This window comes from Phoca vitulina, unplaced genomic scaffold, assembly GCF_004348235.1.
Source record: "Phoca vitulina isolate PV1807 unplaced genomic scaffold, GSC_HSeal_1.0 scaffold8, whole genome shotgun sequence".
NCBI classification, from domain to species: domain Eukaryota; kingdom Metazoa; phylum Chordata; class Mammalia; order Carnivora; family Phocidae; genus Phoca; species Phoca vitulina.
Window position 1 is genome coordinate 54,040,290 of NW_022589711.1, and position 20,391 is coordinate 54,060,680.

The 20,391-nt window shown below is 43.2% G+C and overlaps 1 protein-coding gene across 1 annotated transcript in view; it reads left to right on the forward strand.

The window, feature by feature from the left end:
* The window catches only part of P3H2 (prolyl 3-hydroxylase 2), a 161,697-nt gene extending 143,051 nt beyond the window's left edge, over window positions 1-18,646 (forward strand). Inside the window, exons 9-15 of the mRNA XM_032406919.1 lie at window positions 4,669-4,796; window positions 5,372-5,467; window positions 5,996-6,146; window positions 7,001-7,118; window positions 8,052-8,127; window positions 12,685-12,825; window positions 16,973-18,646. Of these exons, the coding sequence (XP_032262810.1) occupies window positions 4,669-4,796; window positions 5,372-5,467; window positions 5,996-6,146; window positions 7,001-7,118; window positions 8,052-8,127; window positions 12,685-12,825; window positions 16,973-17,065 (803 nt within the window). The 3' untranslated portion in view covers window positions 17,066-18,646. The remainder of the gene's footprint in view (window positions 1-4,668; window positions 4,797-5,371; window positions 5,468-5,995; window positions 6,147-7,000; window positions 7,119-8,051; window positions 8,128-12,684; window positions 12,826-16,972) is intronic.
* Window positions 18,647-20,391: the final 1,745 nt, after the last annotated feature.

Sequence of the window (20,391 nt, forward strand, 5' to 3'; positions counted from 1 at the left end):
TAGAATTTGCTTAGTTAAATGGGTGACTGCATCTTAGGATGTTCTCTGGAAACCACTGGAAAGCCTTCTGTGGAGTCACTAGAGATCTGAATAGTTTCTAAATTAAAAACAGTGGTAGACAGAGGCCAAGTTCCCAACCAGAAAACACTTTCTTATCTTAGTCTGGCTGAAAGCAGATGTCAGGGAGGCAAGAAAGGATGCATGCTCACAGAGTAGAATATATTTCAGCTTTTGTCCTCTTTCACAAAGGGATTGTCATCTACTCTGGTTACCTAACAGTAATTAGTAGTATTCACACTGGACGGCTCAGAAGCATTACGGGAGTGACCCAAGACCACGTCCCAGATGGACTCCAGTCCACGGAATAAGCATATCATCAAACTAAAAACACCCATCACTTATCCATTCTCTTTTCAACTGCCAGTTTCCAAAGGTCCTGCTCCATAATCATCCCAGTCAGTATAGTAGAAATCACATTGAACTTGGAATCAGGAATCTGAGTTTCCAGGATTGGTTAGTCTGATGTACTTGGTGTGATGGACACCTAGAGACTTGAGGTCTCTGGGCTCTGTGAGCCTCAGCTGTAAAAGAAGGACAGCGACCTTTTGCTGAGGAACAGTGTGAAAAGTCTTCTGTAGACCATTATGGGCTGTGCTCACATAAGGACTTGTTACTTAGCACATGCCTGTTGTGACTTGTGTCACCCTGTAATATTTATAGTAAAATGCCCCTTCTTGCCCGGTGAGCCACAGGCGGTGAGCACAAAGGAGTATTTTCCTAGACGATCCCTCTTTATTGCAACTGGAGGCACATACTTTATGAATGAGAGAAGAATTAAGTTGTTTAGCTAAGTCTCCTTGAGCTGTGGTTAGAAGTTGGCTGAAGCCATCAAGTCAGGCCCCAGGAACCACAACTTATTGGACTACAGTTTTATTTTTATTTTAATGTTTTCCTCTGTCTGGTGTGCTACTAGTCATTTGTAGGCTGGTAGAGGTGAGTGTTTCAATGGCAGGGTTTGTTTTTCCTTCTTCTTCTTCTTCTTCTTCTTCTTTTTTCCTTTTGGTTAGTGGGCGGGTAGTTGGCTGTGGTTTGTGAAATGCATGTGTGGGAAACCTCTGTATAAAAGTCAATGCTCAGTGGTGATTGTGTTAACTACATGAAAGGCAGGTTTCTAGAAGATTCTGCCTGAAGCTGTGAGTGGGTAGGTAGTTAAGGCTCCTGTTGCACTCCGTCCCTTCCTCTGATCTTAGTACGTTCCATGTGGTGTGACTGGAGGAATTGGCAATATTCCAGTAGCCTTTTTTAAAATATACTCCTTTATGCTTATTAAGAAACCTCACTCAGAACTTAACCCAATAGACCAGGCATATGTTACATAATACTAAATAATCAACATAGTAATAGCAAATACTTATACAGAACTTAAGAACGGTAGGCATTTTTCTAAATGTTTTAGTTGTAGTAACTGTTAAAGTTGTCTTTTGAAAATAGGGTAATTATATTTAAAGTTCATATACTCTCAAGAGAGGAAAGGAAAAAATATGACATAGTAGAAACCAACCCAGTTCACTAAACCCTTGGTCTGTCATCCATTTCTGTTTGACTTTTATATTAGAAAATTGCTTTTCAGTGAACCAACAAGTATCTTGTCTTTCTTGTTGAAAGAACATCTCTTTTACTTTTCTAAGTGGGAATGGAATATGCAGTTTACTTTTCCAAATATTTGAGAAACTGCCTTAATTTGGCTATGGTTCTTAATCAGCTATATAGATTAGAGCAACTTTTCCCAAATAACCTGTGTTTTATGTTAAGAGGTCGTGTTGGGGAGAGGGTGAGTCTACTGTTTTTTTATTGCTACCCAAAAAAAAAAAAGGGAGCACAAATGTAGCAGCTTACAATAACATACATTCACTATCACCCAGTTTCTGGGGGTCAAGAATTTGGGGGTAGCTTGGTGGGGTCCCTTGCTTCAGGGTCTGTGACAGGCTTCCCTCAAATTGTTGATCAGGGCTGAGGTCTCTTCTAAGGCTTGACTGAGGAACTATCTTTTTCCAAGCTCAGATGATAGAATTTGGTTCCTAAAGTCTTAGTGGACGGTGGTCCTCTGTTCCTAGTTGATCGTTGGCTGGAGGAGGCCTCATTCCTTGCTGCACGAGTCTGTCTAATGCAGCAACATATTGCAATGCAAGCTGAGAAGGCAATAGACAGTCTGCTAGCAACATGGAGGTGGCAATCTCATGTAATACAATCACAGAAGTCATATCCCATCACCTTTGCCATATTCTATTGTTGGAAGCAAATTCCAAGCCCCATTCACACTTGAGGAAAGCAAATTACGCAAGCTCATGAATCCCAGGAGGCAGTGATCATTAGGGGGTCATTTTAGAGTCTCTCTGTCATAGGAAGGAAGGAAGGAAGGAAGGAAGGAAGGAAGGAAGGAAGGAAGGAAGGAAGGAAGGAAGGAAGTAAGGAAGGAAGGAAGGAAAGGAGGGAGGGAGGAAGGGAGGTTGGTTTTATGCTCGATTAAGGGTGAGAACTGCTTTATACTGTCTCAATACTCAGGATATTCTTAATGCCTATTTACATATTAAAAGTTCTAAGAAGTCCTCTTAAATTTTGTGTAACCTAGTACTTCCCAAACACATTTGATCAAGAAACTGTTTTTTCATCAAAAACTTTCTGTGGAATAAAGGCTGAGAAACACTGAATTGTGTATGTGTGTGTGTGTATTTTTTTTCTATTCATCCAAAAGATTGGTACTGAAACTATACCATGTGGTTATATTCCTGGAATCCAAGAAATTCTGTATTTATAGATTTTGATGACAATCTAAAAAAAAAAATTAATAGGGGTAACTAGTGGGTCATGTAAATAACCACCTGATAGTCAAGTCCCACCATGAGATTTCACACCACGGTGGGTGAGGCTACTATCCTGTTGGCACCGGTTAGTGATACTTCGGGGGCTGAAGACTAACAAGAAATGAAGTCGAACAAACTTATAAATAATGTATCAGGAGCAGATAAAGGCCCAAATTTATCATGGTACACTATGACTTCATAATAATTTCAGTAGAGAAAAGTTGCAGTGCAATGAGTCATTACACACCAAAAATACTATAAAGAATGCTGGCTCAAAAGAATCTGGGCCAGATCAGTGAGTAGAACATTCATGTGGAATGTAGCTTTTTGGTTTCTGCAAAATAATATTAACCATTTCATTAATATTAACTCAAATTTAGTTTTATGGTCTTGCTTTTATTTAATCTTGTAAATTGCTTTTGGTATTAGAGTTATATGAAACTCTAAAGATAAATAAATACAGTGCTCATAGTTTTATAATTGCAAGTATGGAAATAAAATTGTGATAAAGTAATGTGTCTGCACTGCCTCTCCTTAGGGAACTTTTCCTTTAACAGATAACCATCTATTATTAAAGATTGGGAAACACTGTCTCTTTATCTTAATAGTCCACTAATTGTGGGCTGTAGTGAATCTTTCATCTTAACTAGACTATTAATAAACTTGATGCTGTTCCTTAGTTTCACTAATTTGTTTTAAAGAACTAGAGGGGACATCGATTTCAGTTGGTTTCTTCCTTCTTCACCAATGTGTTTTAGGCCAGTGTGTTGGGGACCATTGCTTGACTGGGGGAAGAAGGGAGCAGCTGAGCCCTCCCACTGCTTCCCTCCAGGGCGAACTGTTGTTATTAACAGGCACATGTCAGGTCCCTTAGGAGTCTTATAAAGAGCAGAAAAACTTTCTTCCTCTCTGTTCAGTTTTTTAGTTCAAGCTGGTTGCACTGTGTTATAGCTGGAGATTTCCTCACCAACAGAGGCTTTGTCCTTCAGTCCTATCCTCTGTGAGGAAAGAGCCTGGTCATGTCTAGATTTTGTAATTAACCACCTAAAGCAAGACGCCAAAGCATCACCTTCTGAAAAGCCTACATGCGCTAATTCATAAAGTTGTGGGCTCCATCCAGGGAGAGAACAGGTGCCTATAGGAAACCTTCCCGTGCAAAGAAAGTGATATAAAGGTTTGCCCAGAGAACAGAGAAAGATAAATATTCCACAAACAAGACTGTGTAGAGTCAGTTAGTTGGTGGGAAGAAGACTAGGAAGGAGGTGGCTGGCTTGGGTGTGACTGTCCTGATGGTGCATTTACCAGCTGAGTTTTCTAGTGAAGATATTTCTCTCCATACCAGTGAGACTGTGGTGTGTATGTCACATGTGGGGGCACAAACACATGATCCAGTAATGTGATGTTGTAGCAGAGTTAGGAACCAAAAGTTGTGGAGAAGGGTGTGTGCAGTTGCCGAGAGAATTCTGTAAGGTCTTCTCCGAGCAGCATCCTGTGATATTCCCAGTCTGCTTTGCAAGATCATCCCTGGAATCAAATGAAAAGATGGTGTATCAAACCCACAATACTATACAAATGTGACATTATTGTGATGTTATGGAGAAACATCTTCAGATATCTGGTCTTCAGACATCTGTCTTTTCCCTGAATCCATATTGTACTTAGCAAGCTTCCAATGTGTCTTTGCATTCTTAAGTATTCATGAGCAAACTGATTCTCATGAATTTCTCATTAAAAACTGGCGGGTGTTCTGTGCTTCCCTCCTTGGGAACAGAGGTAACAGAGAAGATGATGTGTTCTGTCTCTTCAGGTGGCCCTCTGCTCTATGAGAACATCACATTTGTCTATAACTCGGAGCAGCTGAACGGGACTCAGCGGGTTCTCCTGGATAACGTCCTGTCGGAAGAACAGTGCCGGGAGCTCCACAGTGTGGCCAGTGTGAGGACCCAAGAGGTGGGGTGGGGGGAGGAGGGAGCCTGAGGGTGCCAGCCTGGTGGGAGCCCTGGAGCTCTCTGGTCCTAGTCTCACTTGGAGTCAGGAAACCAGGCCTGAAACGTCACTTTCTTTAGGACAAGGACCTCGATGTGGGGGCATTTTCATAGCCTGGTTCGGGCTGATTTGAATTTCGTCTAGATCTGGACACAGCTCATGGATCTGGAATAGTTAGTGGCTTAATACATAGGACAATGGCCATTCAGCATGTGCCCTGCCTACCTGATGAAGTCACTGGGAAATCTCTTTATTTTAATTGATAATTAACCAATATATTAATCATTTATAGCCTACCTATTTCTACAAAAACTGGTATTTCATGATGAACATGTAGAGTGAAATTTAAATGAAGATATCTCTTTTGATTGGAAGGATTAATGCTACCAGGATCCTGGTACAAAACAGGGATGGTTCTGAGTATTGACTGCGGTCCTTAGCTTCCTGGCAGTCAAGGCAAAAAGGGAAAGCTGATGAAGTCATTGCTGTCATTAATAGAGCATCTTTTTATATTTTGCTGCCAGGGAATCATGCTTGTTGGTGATGGATACAGAGGAAAAACTTCACCCCATACACCCAATGAGAAGTTTGAAGGTGCAACCGTCCTGAAAGCACTCAAAGTAAAGTCGTAGCTTCTTTTGGGTTTGGGTTCCTAAGCATCATCAGATACCTTCTGTGCGTTGCAGGTACAGAAAAGAGGAGAGTCCAGGCTGTAGACCTGTCAGGAGAGATGAAGGGAGCAAGTATGAAATGACAGTTCCATTGTTTTAAATCATTCCTGATTCCTTCACTGAGTTATCAACTCATCAAACTTTTTATCTCCTAAATTCATATCTGACAAATAATACATAGTCCCCCCTGTCCTCAAGGAGCTCATGGTGCAATGGCGAAAACATACTGAACCACATGATGATTCTGCACCACACCAAGGGTTGCTGGGGAGGTAGCTTTCAGTGTTCTCGCTGTGATTAGGAAGGATGAATTTCAATGGCTTATTTTACTAACCAAAATCCTCGAGCATGTGGTCGTATTCCCACTGGTCAACGCAGACTTGACCATCCTTATATTGCCTTACTGAAACCTAGTATCTGTTTTTCTCAAGCCTTCCGATCAACCCAGTGCAATCTCATGTTCTTCTTTGTCTTCAGTTTGGTTACGAAGGCCGAGTCCCACTGAAGAGTGCCCGTCTGTTTTATGACATCAGCGAGAAGGCTCGAAAGATTGTAGAATCCTATTTCATGCTGAACTCAACCCTGTATTTTTCCTATACACACATGGTCTGCCGAACTGCTCTGTCTGGTAAGATTCCAGAGTCTGAACTTGTTCCCTCCTACCCAGGGTGAAATGAGAAAGAAAACAATGTAAAACAAAGTTCTGTTACATTTTAGACTCATGGTTTAGCAAAGTTTTAAATTCCCAAAACAGAAGAAGCTTGTTCACTCTTTTCTCCCCCTTTCCTCTTCTCCTTTTTGACCCCCCTCAAGTTCCAGAAGGCCATTGCTCTGCCTGTCTTTCCTTTCAAAACTATTTTCCTTACTTGCTTAAAGTCACACAAAGAAAGACTTTCCTGCTTTAGGTTTTACTTTCCAGGGAACCAGGAACCTGAAGATTATAGTCCCCCATCACGCTCCAAAGCATTAAGTGGTCGCTTAGAAGATGAAGGGATTGTTGAAAGAAATATTCTTAAAAAGGCAGAGACCGCCTCACTCCCGGCTGTCATGATTTCTCCCCTAGATCTTCTCTTCCACACTCTGTTGAGTAGGAGGGGAGGAAGGATGTCATGGGAGGAGACTTTGACACATGAACTTTCAGCTGAATCAGACTTTTCTTTTACATCTTCTTTCCACCCCTCTCATTTGCCTGCCCCACATGAGGTCCAACCCATGGAATGCATGGAATTTCTACTATGTATCTTCATATCAAGAAACTTTTATAGCAAAACAGGCAGGCATGATTTGTCCATGGTTTTACATCAAGTTTGCACCAGAGCAGGACCCGTCTCTTGACTGCTTAGTCGGTTCGTTCATCTCTGTGGGTCTATCTTGTGTCTCAAATTTGCAAAGGGCAGCAGCGATGGGAGAAGACAGGTTGTCAGCTTTGCTGTTGGAGGTTCCTGCTCTCCTGTCATTCTCACCAGTTCCCTTTTCCGGCAGGTCAGCAGGATAGAAGAACTGACCTCAGTCACCCCATCCATGCCGACAACTGCCTGTTGGATCCTGAGGCCAACGAATGCTGGAAGGAGCCTCCTGCTTACACGTTCCGGGACTATAGGTACAACCAGCACTGCCTTCACAACCAAGCTTTTGTCCAACAGTTGCCAACTACCCATGGAAACTAGAAAACTGATATGTTTGGCTTGTCATCATATTCATCTTGATGAAGCAGAGATTCTCAAATACCCTCCTGAAGCAGCTGACACAACCAGGAAGCGACTTGATCATCTCAGATTTTACCTTAAAAAGCCAAGCACATTCTGTTGCATCGGAATCCACAAAATCCCCTTTTGTTTTCATATAAAAAGTAAAGCTTTCTTTGTTGATCATTTGGCTTTCACTGAAGTATATCCCTTGTGGGTTGCGTATCTCAGTCTGAGAACCCAAGGATATGCTGTCCCAATGCACACAGGGATCTTACAGTATCACTCACCTATGTCTGCCTTTTATAAACAAGAAACTGGAAACTCGGAGGAAAAATTAGATGATATTGTAGTGCCCAAAGAGAAGTCACCATGTATATAATAGTGGTTAATTACTACTGCAGCGTGCACCATACAAAAAACATTTATTGAACAACCCTATCTACAAGGCAAGACTACACCTTTTGGAGCTCTCTAGCTCCTTCGGGAGGAAATAACATCCTTTAAAGTTACAAGCATAAGAGGGAAGAAGAGAATGATAAGTAGCATGGGCAGGTTAGAAGGGGTAGATTAAATCTAACTAGGTTTTCTTGGGAAAAAGTGAAATGTGTGATAAAATTTGAAATATGATTAAAATGTTAGCATAAGTGAAACAAATAAATACTTCAGGGGTATGACCCAAACTATATCTGATCTTTTTAGGGTTAGGAGGGTCAGTAATTTCAATGTCCAGTTCAAAGGAAACTTAACCAATCAGGCTGGTCAGTTTATTACATCTCTGGTATTCTCTGACAAAGCTGTTGTAAGCACATAATAGTACAAATGGTTTTCTATTTTTTTTCTTATAGTGCTCTGCTGTATATGAATGATGACTTTGAAGGAGGAGAGTTCATTTTCACTGAGATGGATGCCAAGACTGTGACCGTAAGTAAACCTATACAGGCAAATTTTTGTAGCATTTCTTCATCTCAAGCTTGCTGTTTTCCAAGGATTCACAGACTATTGGACTTCTAATAGCTGAGCTTGAGAATTCAAGAGATGCACAGGGGCCCAGCAAATGTATGCATCCTAAAATGTTAGAGATGGACTCATCAATAAAATCTTCCAGTCCATTTTACAGATGGGTAATTTAAAGAATAGGTATATGAAGCAACTGCTCATGATTAGATAGCTAGTTAGTGTTAGACCTGCAACCAGAACTTAGGTCTTCTGATTCTTTGTCAGGTAGTCTGATGGAAACATAAAAACACCTATTTCTAAGTCATCCATGCCTAGGACTAGACAAATGGGTTCTATAGGATAGTTTTCGAGCAACCTGGTGTTCTCCATGCTTATACTGAGTATTGGGCTCTAGACCCCTAGTTATCAAAATTACTATATATGTGTGTATGGATATATATGCTTATGGCTGCAAGTAATCCTGTACATGAAAATTGATACATACACATTACACACACACACACACACACACATTATAGATGAGATTCTAAACACACCTTTGTAGGTAAAAATCAACAGTTAATTTCAACTACCGTCTTCCTAGGCAAACCAGTGACTTTGGAAAACCAGTCCACTGAGTTATAGACCATTTAGCCAGCATCTTTTGGACTTTAAGCCAAAGAGTATAAACCATGGTAGAAAAATATATTTTCCAATTGAGGATATAATTGAATTGTAAATAGATTATGAAATATCTTTCCTCCATATAAAATCTAAATAGTTGAGGCGTGTATCTGACAAACTTCAAGGATTTTGTCTTATACATACTATTTTCACTACTTTTTCTGAGTATCATGTTTTCCCTCTCCTATTTTGTAGGAGACACCCATATATCATTTATGGCATACTGGTGGGGTATAAGCAGATGATATAAAAAATTCTGTACTACTGGATTTAAAAGGGAATCCTATGGAGATTCAGGTTAAAATTGTCCAGAAACATTGGAATAATTAAGAAAAAATATTTCATACCATTTTATGCAATAATGTGTATCTAAAAGGTTATGATGCCTCACGCTTTGTTGTAAAAGCTTAGGTATCAACAGATTCATTATCTGGAAATCTAAATCAAGATTGATGATCCGGGTTGCTTCTAATCCCGACACAAAATTATTATTTTTTTTTTTTAAAGTCTCTGTGCAGAAAGCTCTGAGCTCTGCTAACACTAGAACAGATTTTAAAATGCTTCCAGCTCACACAGTTGGAAAGAAAATCAGACAGGTGGTTGAAAGATTTCTTTGCTTCTACTCCATCTAGTGGCCGTATTTGGAAATGCTTAATGTTTGAAAGCAAGTGATGCCTGGAATACCATGTAAGAATCAGTTATTCATTAATTGTTGAATACAAGTTAACTGTAATTCTGCTGTTTAAAGATGTGAAAGCAGATAATACTGCTTTCATATAGCTGTACTTTTAAGAGAAAGGTGTAACTATTTTAAAACGTACTGAATCTAACCCTCACCACCACCCCTAAAAAAGTAATAGAAAAACTGATTTAAACAGTGTTTTGATTGAAAAGCTCCAAGTTGATAGATTCATTTTCCCAAGTTAGCTCTACTTCATATTAATACATATGGTGGAGTTTTTAGAGGATTTTGTAAATAATTAAAATTCTTAGGTAATCAGTCCCAATAACAAAGAGAAATGGATAATTTTACTTTTCAGCTTTCCTTTCTTTGACATAAGGGACAAATGAAGCAGAGAAGTGGCCCAACTTGGGGCTACACAAGGAAAAAAGTCCTCTAAGTTCTTTACTTTGGAAAAATCTGGGAATTACACAACTGACTGAATGGTGGCTAAAGATTTACATTCATTCAAGACGAGTAGAGCACAAAGGCTTCTCTGACTTTGAATCATCAGTTAGATGGAAAGCAAAAGGAATTTTTTTTATCATACTTGGAAGATACATAGATTATGTTCAACAGCAGCATATTTGTGAAACATGAGTATTTTGGGATTTGGGTTTCACTGTACAAGTTTGAGAGAGGTGAAATTTAATAATTTCTATTTGCGGGGCGCCTGGGTGGCTCAATCTTTAAGTGTCTGCCTTCAGCTCAGGTCATGGTCCCAGGGTCCTGGGATCGAACCCCGCATCAGGCTCCCTGCTCGGCGGGAAGCCTGCTTCTCCCTCTCCCTCTCCCCCTGCTTATGTTCCTTCTCTCGCTGTCTCTCTTTCTGTCAAATAAATAAAATCTTTAAAAAAATAATTTCTATTTGCTTCACAAAAAATTAAATTCAATGTAGAACTGTGCTCCAGAAGTATGTTTACAATCATCTAAACTTCAGGACATATTTTTCTATAGAAGTTAGAGACTTCTGTGAACCTACATACCTATGATCAATTCCAAATGCTTCAGGTAGCTGATAGCTTCTTCTCCTAAACTTTCCCAAGTTCTTCATGTGTAAAAATACTTTGAATTCATCCAGTTCCATCGGAGATAAAGCATCAAGTTGTCCCCACACCCTGTGTTTAATATTGTAAAATGTTACTGCTGACACTTGATAATCACATAGAAGCAATGGTGCCCACATGTGCTTGAGTGAGCCCTGACCAGCACCTGGGAATGAGCTGCCCAGAAAACTCGAAACTGGATCTTAAAGCTGCGAGCAGACCAAGGCTTTCCTACCTACTTCATATGTTTCAAGCATCATTTTTTTTTTTTGTTTCCATGTGGAAACTTAACAACAAATTCCTTCTCCAGGAAAATGAAATCAGATTGATACCAAGGGCACCCTTAAGGAGTGAATTCTCTAGATTTGCATCCGAAGTCACCTTGACAAAGCTGCAGAAGTAAAGCAACTCTCTCCAGCAAAGACAAATCATTTCTCAATTATTGTGAATAGAAGAGTAACCAGAAGCTGACTGCTTTTCTCTGCTCGTCTCACACACACACACACACACACACACGCAGGTTTCAGACTTCTTGACTCCTCCATCTCCCTCTGACCTTCCATGTGTATCTTACCGTCTAGGGGTCCCCGTGTTAGGTAGCATCCAAGGACCTCAGGGAATTTTCCAAATATTGCTCCTGAAGCTGGCAGTGGAAACACATAGCCATCCCCTTTTATGGTGAAGGAAACCAAAGGTTTTTCTAATGAGCATGTATCAATCCAAGTCAATGCAGAAGATAACTAGTTAAAATGAGCCCTGGGTTGGGCGCCTGGGTGGCTCAGTTGGTTAAGCGACTGCCTTCGGCTCAGGTCATGATCCTGGAGTCCCGGGATCGAGTCCCGCATCGGGCTCCCTGCTCAGCAGGGAGTCTGCTTCTCTCTCTGACCCTCCCCCCTCTTGTGCTCTCTCTCGTTCTCTCTCAAATAAATAAATAAAATCTTTAAAAAAAATAAAAAAATAAATAAAATGAGCCCTGGGCACCTGGGTGGCTCAGTCGGTTAAGCGTCTGCCTTGGGCTCAGGTCATGATCCCAGGGTCCTGGGATAGAGCCCCACATCCGGCTCCTTGCTCAGTGGGGAGTCGACAGGCTTCTCCCTCTGCCTCTCCCCCTGGTTTGTGCTCTCTCTCTCGCTCACTCTCTCTCTCTCTGTCTCTCAAAATAAATAAAATCTTTAAAAAAAAAATAAAATGAGCTCATCTCATCAAATGGTAGAATGGTACCACTTTTTTTTTTCTTTTACTTTACTTTTCTAAGCTCTGCTATGGAATGAGTAATGTGTCTGTGTTTCTCAAGAAAGAAAAATGAACTCTACTGACACCAGACACTTCTTAAATACAGACGCCAGGCCCCTTATATTCTGTTGCTTCAGTTCACCCGTTCGTAGAGCCCGCTCATGTGATCTCCCATGCTGGCTCCCTAGCGGTGCTTCTTTTCTCTCCACTGTCTTCTACTCAATATTAGTGAGGAGTTTCACCTGAGCACTGCACAAGGTTGGCAGGACCGTGTTAATCATTTCGGAGCCTGGAGGCCACGGACTAGGTCTCCCCAAGGAGGGGAGTGTTCTCATTACTGGAGGTATTAAAGCATTCACTGAGGACCATTGGGCAGGAATACTGTAGTGCGAATTAAAGTAGCATATGACATTAGACTTGGCTTTTAAAAATCTCTGTGTTATGAAAGGCTCACAAGCCAAACACGTACGATTCAGGCATGGGAAAGGGTGCACCCATAGGGCCACTACCTAGATCAATAATAAAAATGCACCAGCACTCTTGCACTCCTTAATTTGTTTTTGTCATTCCGCAAATATTAAATGGGCCTCTGCCGTAGGCCAGATACCGTGCTAGGGCCCAAGGCCGGGAGCCAGGCATTTTACCTGAACACTTTTATGTCTGAATCACACATTGTTCTGAACTTACCTTTGTTTTACGGGTGAGGAAATTGAACCAATCCATCTACCCCAGTCCCAGGATTCCATTATTCTTTGATTCAAAACTTGACCTAAAAAATTCCATAGAAGGATAGAGAAAGGGATTGTAGAAATGCTCATAATATGGAAAGGAGAGTCTAATTTTCACGTTCTTCCTTAGGCCTCTATCAAACCAAAGTGTGGGCGTATGATCAGCTTCTCGTCTGGAGGAGAGAACCCGCATGGAGTGAAGGCGGTAACCAAGGGCCAGAGGTGCGCTGTGGCTCTGTGGTTTACCTTGGACCCACTTTATAGAGAACTGGTGAGTCTGTGGCCCACCCAGAAGGCCAAGTAGATGTTCCAAAGACCTGCTTTGTAAACTGATTTATCTGAAAAGTCCTTGAATTGATCCATAACCCTTCAGGGATCTTAGAGATCATAAAAATCAGTCAATCAATCAATCAAACTATTACAGAGTCCTTTCTTTCTGGTTTCCAACACTGGCTGTGTTTTCTAAGCAAGAATAGATTTTCCTGTTCAGATCCACGATGAAGCAATTAACACATCTGCTGTGTATAGTGTGAGTTTGAGAGAACGAAGAGGGGCTAGGAAGGCAACTCTTGATCAGATGGGTTCTAATAAGGGAATGTTTGTGGAAATAGAAATTGAAGTGATGTCTGGCAGTCTCTAGTTAGTCTTCAGCTTCTTACCAAACTGTGGCATCAGGAGAGAGGAACCACTTTCTACTGGGCACCAGGAAGACTGTTTTATTTTCTCAATAAATCATTAAAAAGAGCACTGAATCATTTATGAGACACATGTAGGAGACAGTGAGTCAACCTGAAAGTTTGTTATTATTTACTATTATTAACTTAAACATTGCATATTAACATATTGTTATTATCATATTGGAAGTAGACTCTTAACCTGGATCCCATCCTCCTGGATGCCCCTGGCCAGAGCTTATGGTCCCTCTCTGTGAGGCTGCAGAGGGAGGAGTTAAGACCAATGGGTATAAGCCCGTGGAAGGAAAATGTCAGCTCAACATAGGAATGACTTTCAAATTGTCGCCACTGCTTGGTGGCATCGTCCGCCTCAGAAGTAGCAAGTTCATTTTCACTCCTGTCAAAGCCTCAGCAACAGCTTGGCATGGGATGCTGACGTTGAAACTGAAACTTCACGGCAGGGGCTAAACTGGGGGTCTTCAGTCTCCTCCAGCCCCGGGTATTGACGAGCTATGAAAATCTAGTCTTTATAATGCATTCGATCGAGTTTTCTCTTTGGATACCTAAATTGGATCCAATTTAGTCAGAAACTGTTTAAAATTCATTCCTCTGTCTCATGGTTTTTGCCATTGGATCTAGCTCACACAGATTTCAGGCCGCATTCCGTAAGCATTCTTTCACGTACTTTGCAGATGTTTATGGAAGATCTCTGTGCCTGGGCAACTCTGCTAGGTAGGCCCTGGGGGTACAAGGGTGACAAAGCACAGTCCATGACCACGAGGAGCTTGGAGAGGTCGACAAGGACATAGATCTAGGACAGCAGTGTGCATTTTGTAGGGGGCATCAAGGAAGACTGACTGATAGAGGCTCGCTCCCCACCGAGGAGACAGCCAGGCACCTGAAGGGGCAAGAGTGTCCTCCTGGTCCTGGCCGGAGGTGAGAGGGCTGCTGGCAGAGCACGCAGTTCTGAAAACTTCCAAGTAGCACTGAACAGCCTCCCTCAGCTGTGATTCCTTTCTTTCCTTGTGCTTGTCCACTCTAAAACACCAGCAAACCACCCCCCCCGCCCCGCCCCCGAACTGTGCTCTTGCACCAGAGAATCTAGGCAAACGAGCAGATGGGGAAGATGATAAATTCTTGGAACATCACCACACTCTTTTCCCTTTAGTGTTCAATTCAGCAAACACTGAGTCCGTTTCATTACTCAGGATCCCAACCATCTCTTCCAAGATATTTTCCCTCAAATAAAGGGACACAAAGTAAATTCTCTTGGCTCCTTCCTAATCCAGAGTGTTAGGAAACTTCTCCAGAATCCAGGCAGTAGTGGCATCTAGTGGTCACAGGAGGGAATGACCAGAACCTCTTCAGCAACTACCAGAAAATTTAGCTTATGGGATTCCCAGACTTCGCTCCGCATTGTAATAAGGTAGAGAGTTTTACAAACTACTGACATCTGTCTCCATCCTCAAACATTCTGGCTAAATTGATAAGGAGTGTGACCTGGGTATGGAGAGCTTTAAAAGCTCCCCAGGTAATTCGAACGTGCAATAAACTTTGGGAGTCCTGAGTTAGGTGCCTCTTCTCGGATTGAATCCCTGAGCAAGCCTATGGAGGAGTCAACAGAGCTGGCAGATTTCCCTGCTTGTTCTAGATTGTTTTAAAGGTTATCAGTTCTCAAAGTGTAGTTAGCATTGTAAACTCCGAAGGATGCACAATACAGAAGCTTCAGTTCCTTGGACGTGGAGTTCCAGCTCAGGAACTTCTTCCCTTTCGGGAGAGACATGATTGCAAGGGTCTCTTGCAGCAGTCAGATCTGAGAGTTTGTATCAGTTTTGTACATCAGTTTGTTAAGCAGCAAGTTGTCGTTCCCATGTTCATAAAGTAGTCCTCAGGCATCTTACTTTGCATGACATCAATTTAGCTTTCTTATTTAGTATATTTAGTCCCTTTGGTTGCCTTTATGGAGGCATCATTTTCGATGATAGGTCTTGAATGGAAGGGCTTGTTTTCAAGTGATAAAACAGTTTTTCCATAACTTGCTGCACCTGGCATTGTGCTAGTGACTAGCAATAGGGGGCGTGGACTACATAAGACATACCCCTATTTTCAAGGAGCTTGAGGTCAAAATGGAGACATAAGGTGAGGGCTAAAGTAATTAAAACACAAGGTAAAATTCAGTAAGATGCGACAAACTAGTTAAGAAACACCAATTCTATTCTAACTGGGGAAAGAAAGCCATGCGCCCTCCCCTGCTCCCCCTCCCCCCATTCTGGGAAGTTACAGGATAGGACAGACAATATGGTACCTCTAGTACGTACAGGATAGGAAGCTGCATCTAGACTACATGTCATGGACTACAGTAGTGATAGAGAAGGTGAAAGAACATGGAAGGTTGAGATGCCATTTGGAGGTAGATCAACTGGGCCTGCTGATGGTTTGATGTAGGGGGAAGGGAAAGCATTGGATATGATGGAAACATTCAGAAGGACCTTTAACCTAGACTAGGGCTAGGGATTTCTTTGAGAGTAAGGGGCCTTGAGGTAAGTCGGGAAGTTACAGTATAAGGTGAGGTGAGAAGAGAAGGCAAAGGGGAACCAAAGAAGAGAGAAGGGTCTAAATCAGGCAACTCCTTATAAGCACAGCAAGGAGACTGGGCCTGGAACCTCAAACAACAGGAACCCATGCAAGGGTTGTGAGCATGAACCCGACAGTGACGTGGTCGGGACTGAGATGCAGAGGACCCCTTAGAAGCATGTGCAAGTGGGGTGTGCAGTGGGGGTATGATTTGGAAGCTGCAGCAGTTGAACTAAGAGATGGTGAGAACCCATACCTGTGGTTCTCTAGTGGGAGCGATTTTGCTTCCTAGGGCACGTTCGGCAAGGTCTAGGGACGTTTTTGCTTGTTAAAACTTGGAGGGAGGTGCTACCAGGTCCCTGGAGTGGGCAGAGGTCAGGGCTGTTGCTAAAAATTCTACTAGGTGCAGGACTGCCCCCAACAACAAAGAATTCTCTGGTCAGGAGTGCCACGGTCGAGAAATCTGCCCTCAACTAAGACAACAGTAATGGGCCCTGTAAAGGGGTGGAAACAGGAGGTGGAACAGACAGGACTTGGTGATTTATCAGATGGGCTGGGCTTTCAGGGCAAATGGGTGAGCAGAGGCGGTCTTTGCTGAGAGAGAGAATTGGCGAGTTGGACCAGAATAGGTGTGTGGGGCAGAAAACGCTGACTCCAGCTGGAACGCTGATTGGAGCACTGAGTCGGAGATGCCTATTGAACCCCAGCATAGAAAGGGTGTTCAGGGCGCCTGGGTGGCTCAGTTGGTTAAGCGACTGCCTTCGGCTCAGGTCGTGATCCTGGAGTCCCGGGATCGAGTCCCGCATCGGGCTCCCTGCTCAGCGGGGAGTCTGCTTCTCCCTCTGACCCTCCCCCCTCTCATGCTCTCTCTATCTCATTCTCTCTCTCAAATAAATAAATAAAATCTTAAAAAAAAAAAAAAAGAAAGGGTGTTCATCAGTTGAATACACAAGACTTCCAGGCAAGAGAGAAATCTTGGAAAGTTATTGCTTAGGACATAACGAAGTCAGGAGAAGCCAGCACTGGAGGGACGGGGATGAGGGTCAATCCTGAACTGGATCTAGCACCCATCTCTGCACAGATCGATGCCCGGAAGTGTTTGGGAAGCACCTGCCGCGGGGGCTGACCATGATTCCTGTAACAGAAATGTATCCATTACCTGTTTTGCAGGAGCGAATACAGGCCGATGAAGTGATCGCCATCCTGGATCAGGAACAGCAAGGGAAGCATGAACTGAATATCAACCCCAAAGATGAGCTATAAAGATGAGGGAAAGAAAAGTTCTATCAGATATTTATTTAAATTGTTAATCTTATGAGAACCCTTTTATTTTTGTACAGAGCCACGGTATAAATTAACAGGTTAATCCAAGTCGCCAGATCCCCCTTCCATTCCTGAGGACGCTCGCTTTGCCTCCCTCAGACTGTCCGTCTTGGTTTCTCATCAGGTCGTCTCTCCCCTTCCCCCCCATGCACAGTCACGCACGCACGCGTGCATGTCGTTTGCTGCAGATCCAAGAGCTCAAGCAGAAAGAATAAGTTCATTCTTGGCGAAACTACACTTCTCTTGCATGCTCCAGTTCTAAAGTTAGCATGTGATTTGGACTCAGAAGTCTTTCTGGCCCCGTGCCCTTCAGCAACACCCTCTCCCAGTGTGGGGGGGCCATGAGCTGGAGTTCCAGGATCCCCCAGCAGGGTCTGCACTGCCTCGCGTGTCCCTGGATCCACTTGGAAGAACGCTGCAGGAGATGGAGGGGCCCAGCCTCGCCAGGGCCTTGGTGGACTTACTGGCCCTGGGATTTTCACCTGAGGACAAATTTACACTGGAAGCTTCGATTCCTCCTCCACAGTGCTCCAGAAAGGGCTGCCTGAAGACTTGTGTCTTTAAAAAAAGGTTGTTCAAGGGGTTGAAGTAGAAAGACTCCTCACCCCAGTGCCTTTGGAAGAAAATCTCCAATCCCACATGACTCGGAGCATCACCGACACGTTGCCTGAGTGTGGGGCCCATTGATGGGTAGGGGCATTTTGTAAGAAAAATGGATTTTGGACTGATTCCCATCCTCAGCTACATGTATTTTGGTCCCCCCTCATCTTGGCTGCTATCCAGTTCACAGATTCGTGCTTGGGTCTGATTGTTTAATACAGGGAGCCTGATCCTAACATCTGGCATTTATTTTTCTTCTCCCAAACGCTTGGTGTATCCTCAGGTAATGGTTTTGTGACTTCGGGGCAGCCCAGGGACAGCACTGGGCTCTGACTTGTTTGGCTGGCAGATGCTTCAGGGCCACAAGGAAAGTGGAAACACTGCTTTTGAAGGCACAGAAATGGTTAGCAGAGGTGTTCGTCCAGAGAACATCTGGTCCTTGGCCAGAATTCTAAGGAAGCCCTGCAGAGACATTATTCGGGGTGGGGCTGGGGTTGTTCTAGCCTTGGGAAGCCCGCTAACCGGTGGGAGATTACTTGCCTCTGTGAGGGGCTCTAGTAGGGGTAGTAGTTCTTAAGAAAACCAGCAGATCTAAACATTCTCTGAAAAATCACATTTATTGGTTGCCATTTATGATCTTGGTTGATGGTTAAGCACATTCATCCTTTGAGACTGAAAAATTGAGTCACAGTGAGTTATGTGATTTCCATTTGATTTCCACTCAACCTTCAGCTGGGAGAAGGGAAGGAGCATTAGGTTGTAATCCCAGCTGGATCCAGTATGCCCTGCTGTGTGACCTGGAGCTACTATCTCTCCCTTTCTGGGCTTCAGTTTCCTTATCTGAAAATGACATAACAGGTTAAATTGCTCCCAAAAGCCCTTCCGCCTCTTGCTTTAAATACAACACAAACAATGAACCATGGAACACTACATCAAAAACTAATGATGTACTGTATGGTGACTAACATAACATAATAAAATAAAATAAAATTTAAAAATAAATAAATAATAAATAACAACGCAAAGCAAATCAAAGACAAAAACAAAGCCGATTTTAGAAATAGGCACCGATACAACCAAATTTACTTCTGCAAACATTTTGAGACTTGTGAATGGGTTCCCTGTGTGTCTGTGATTTTTAAAACTTTAGCCCAATTTTAGGGCTAAAACTCCCTGAGCTTTGAAAAGGTAGATCTCTGTTTGCCGTCTCACCGAGAAGTGTTTGCTGGCACGCAGATTTGCTGATAGGAGAATCTGGGCAAGATCTAATTTCTGTTTTCTGGCAACGAGGCATCCACAAAGAAAACAGGCTTTGGCTCCGTGTATTCCCGCTTCCTGGGTGCCGTGGGAGCTCCGGCAGAGGCAGGGACTCGGGCACAGATGTGGAGATTCTGCCCCCCGGAAAGTGGGTGACGGCCTCCAGAGCTGTGGCGCGGGTCCGCATCTTGTGCCATGTGCTGATTGCACAGAGCAGCGATTCCTGTTTTTCAGGTTGCCCGTGCTGTTGTACCCCTGGGACAGTGTGTATCCACTAGAGCATTTACCTTTTAATCTGCTCCCCATCAAACCATACATAATTGTATTCAGATAGTTAGGGAGTGTCTGCGGAGGACTTGAGACCAATCTGAGCCAGGGCTGCTGAGGGGAGTTATGTGAGAAGGCCCGCCAGGGGCGTGGGGGCACTGAGGTCCTGGCCCAGGGCGGCGGCCGCTAGAGGAAAGGGTGCCCTTTTCGATTTGGCCAAAGAAGGTGCTTGCTCCCCAGTCTCTGGACCCAGAGGGCCGTGTCTATACAGAAAGGGTGCATGTTTCTGATTCGCTCAGCAGTGCTGTGTGCTAGAGACAGCCCCGGCTGAAAGGCCCACATTCTAGGACCTCAAGCCCAGGCCTCTTCAGCTCAACTGCACTTGGGAAACTACCACTTGTCTGATGACCATTGGGTGAAAAGCCTGCAGTTTCACAAAGCTTTGACTTTCACCCTCGTACTGCGCTGGGTGCTTATAACACAGAGCATGCTCCCACGCTAGTACTCGGGGAGTTGTTCTGGGTAAATGGACAGCAGGGAAGGGAGGTTGGAGCCTGTGATCACTCAGCTTGGAATGTCTGTGTGTGAGCTAGGAGCACAGCCTTTTGAAGAGGACGGAGAAACAAAGTACCAGGGTTGTTTGCTCCCTTGGCCATGCTTTCAGGCATATTAAATATAAAATGATACAATAATATGAAGAGAAAACTACGATTTTTATAAAATCTGAACTTTTGCTCCTCTCTCATCTTCCTGCTGAGTGATATGTGAAGGCATATTTCCCCTTCTCTCCTCAGAGGTGTATTGAATACAGGTTGTGTAATTCAATGAGATCAGCCCCACTTCCAAAAAAATACCATGTGCCAGAGGCTTTCTGCCTTCATGAAGCTCCAAAAGGAAAGAGGGTTCTAGTCAGGTGTCTTTTTCCTCTTCCTTCAAAGCAGAGAGAATCTTGAGCACAAATTTCTTCTTGAGGAAACACTGACACGGGACAGAGTGATATTCTTGGATATGTGAGGTGCTTTCTTCAGAGCCCTGATTATAGATTATTTGACAAGAAATTTTAGCTTTAGTGCAGTCTCCATCATTACTGGGCACCTAGCACTTTTTGGCGCTTATTCAGCTGAGGAGAAGCCACGGAATGA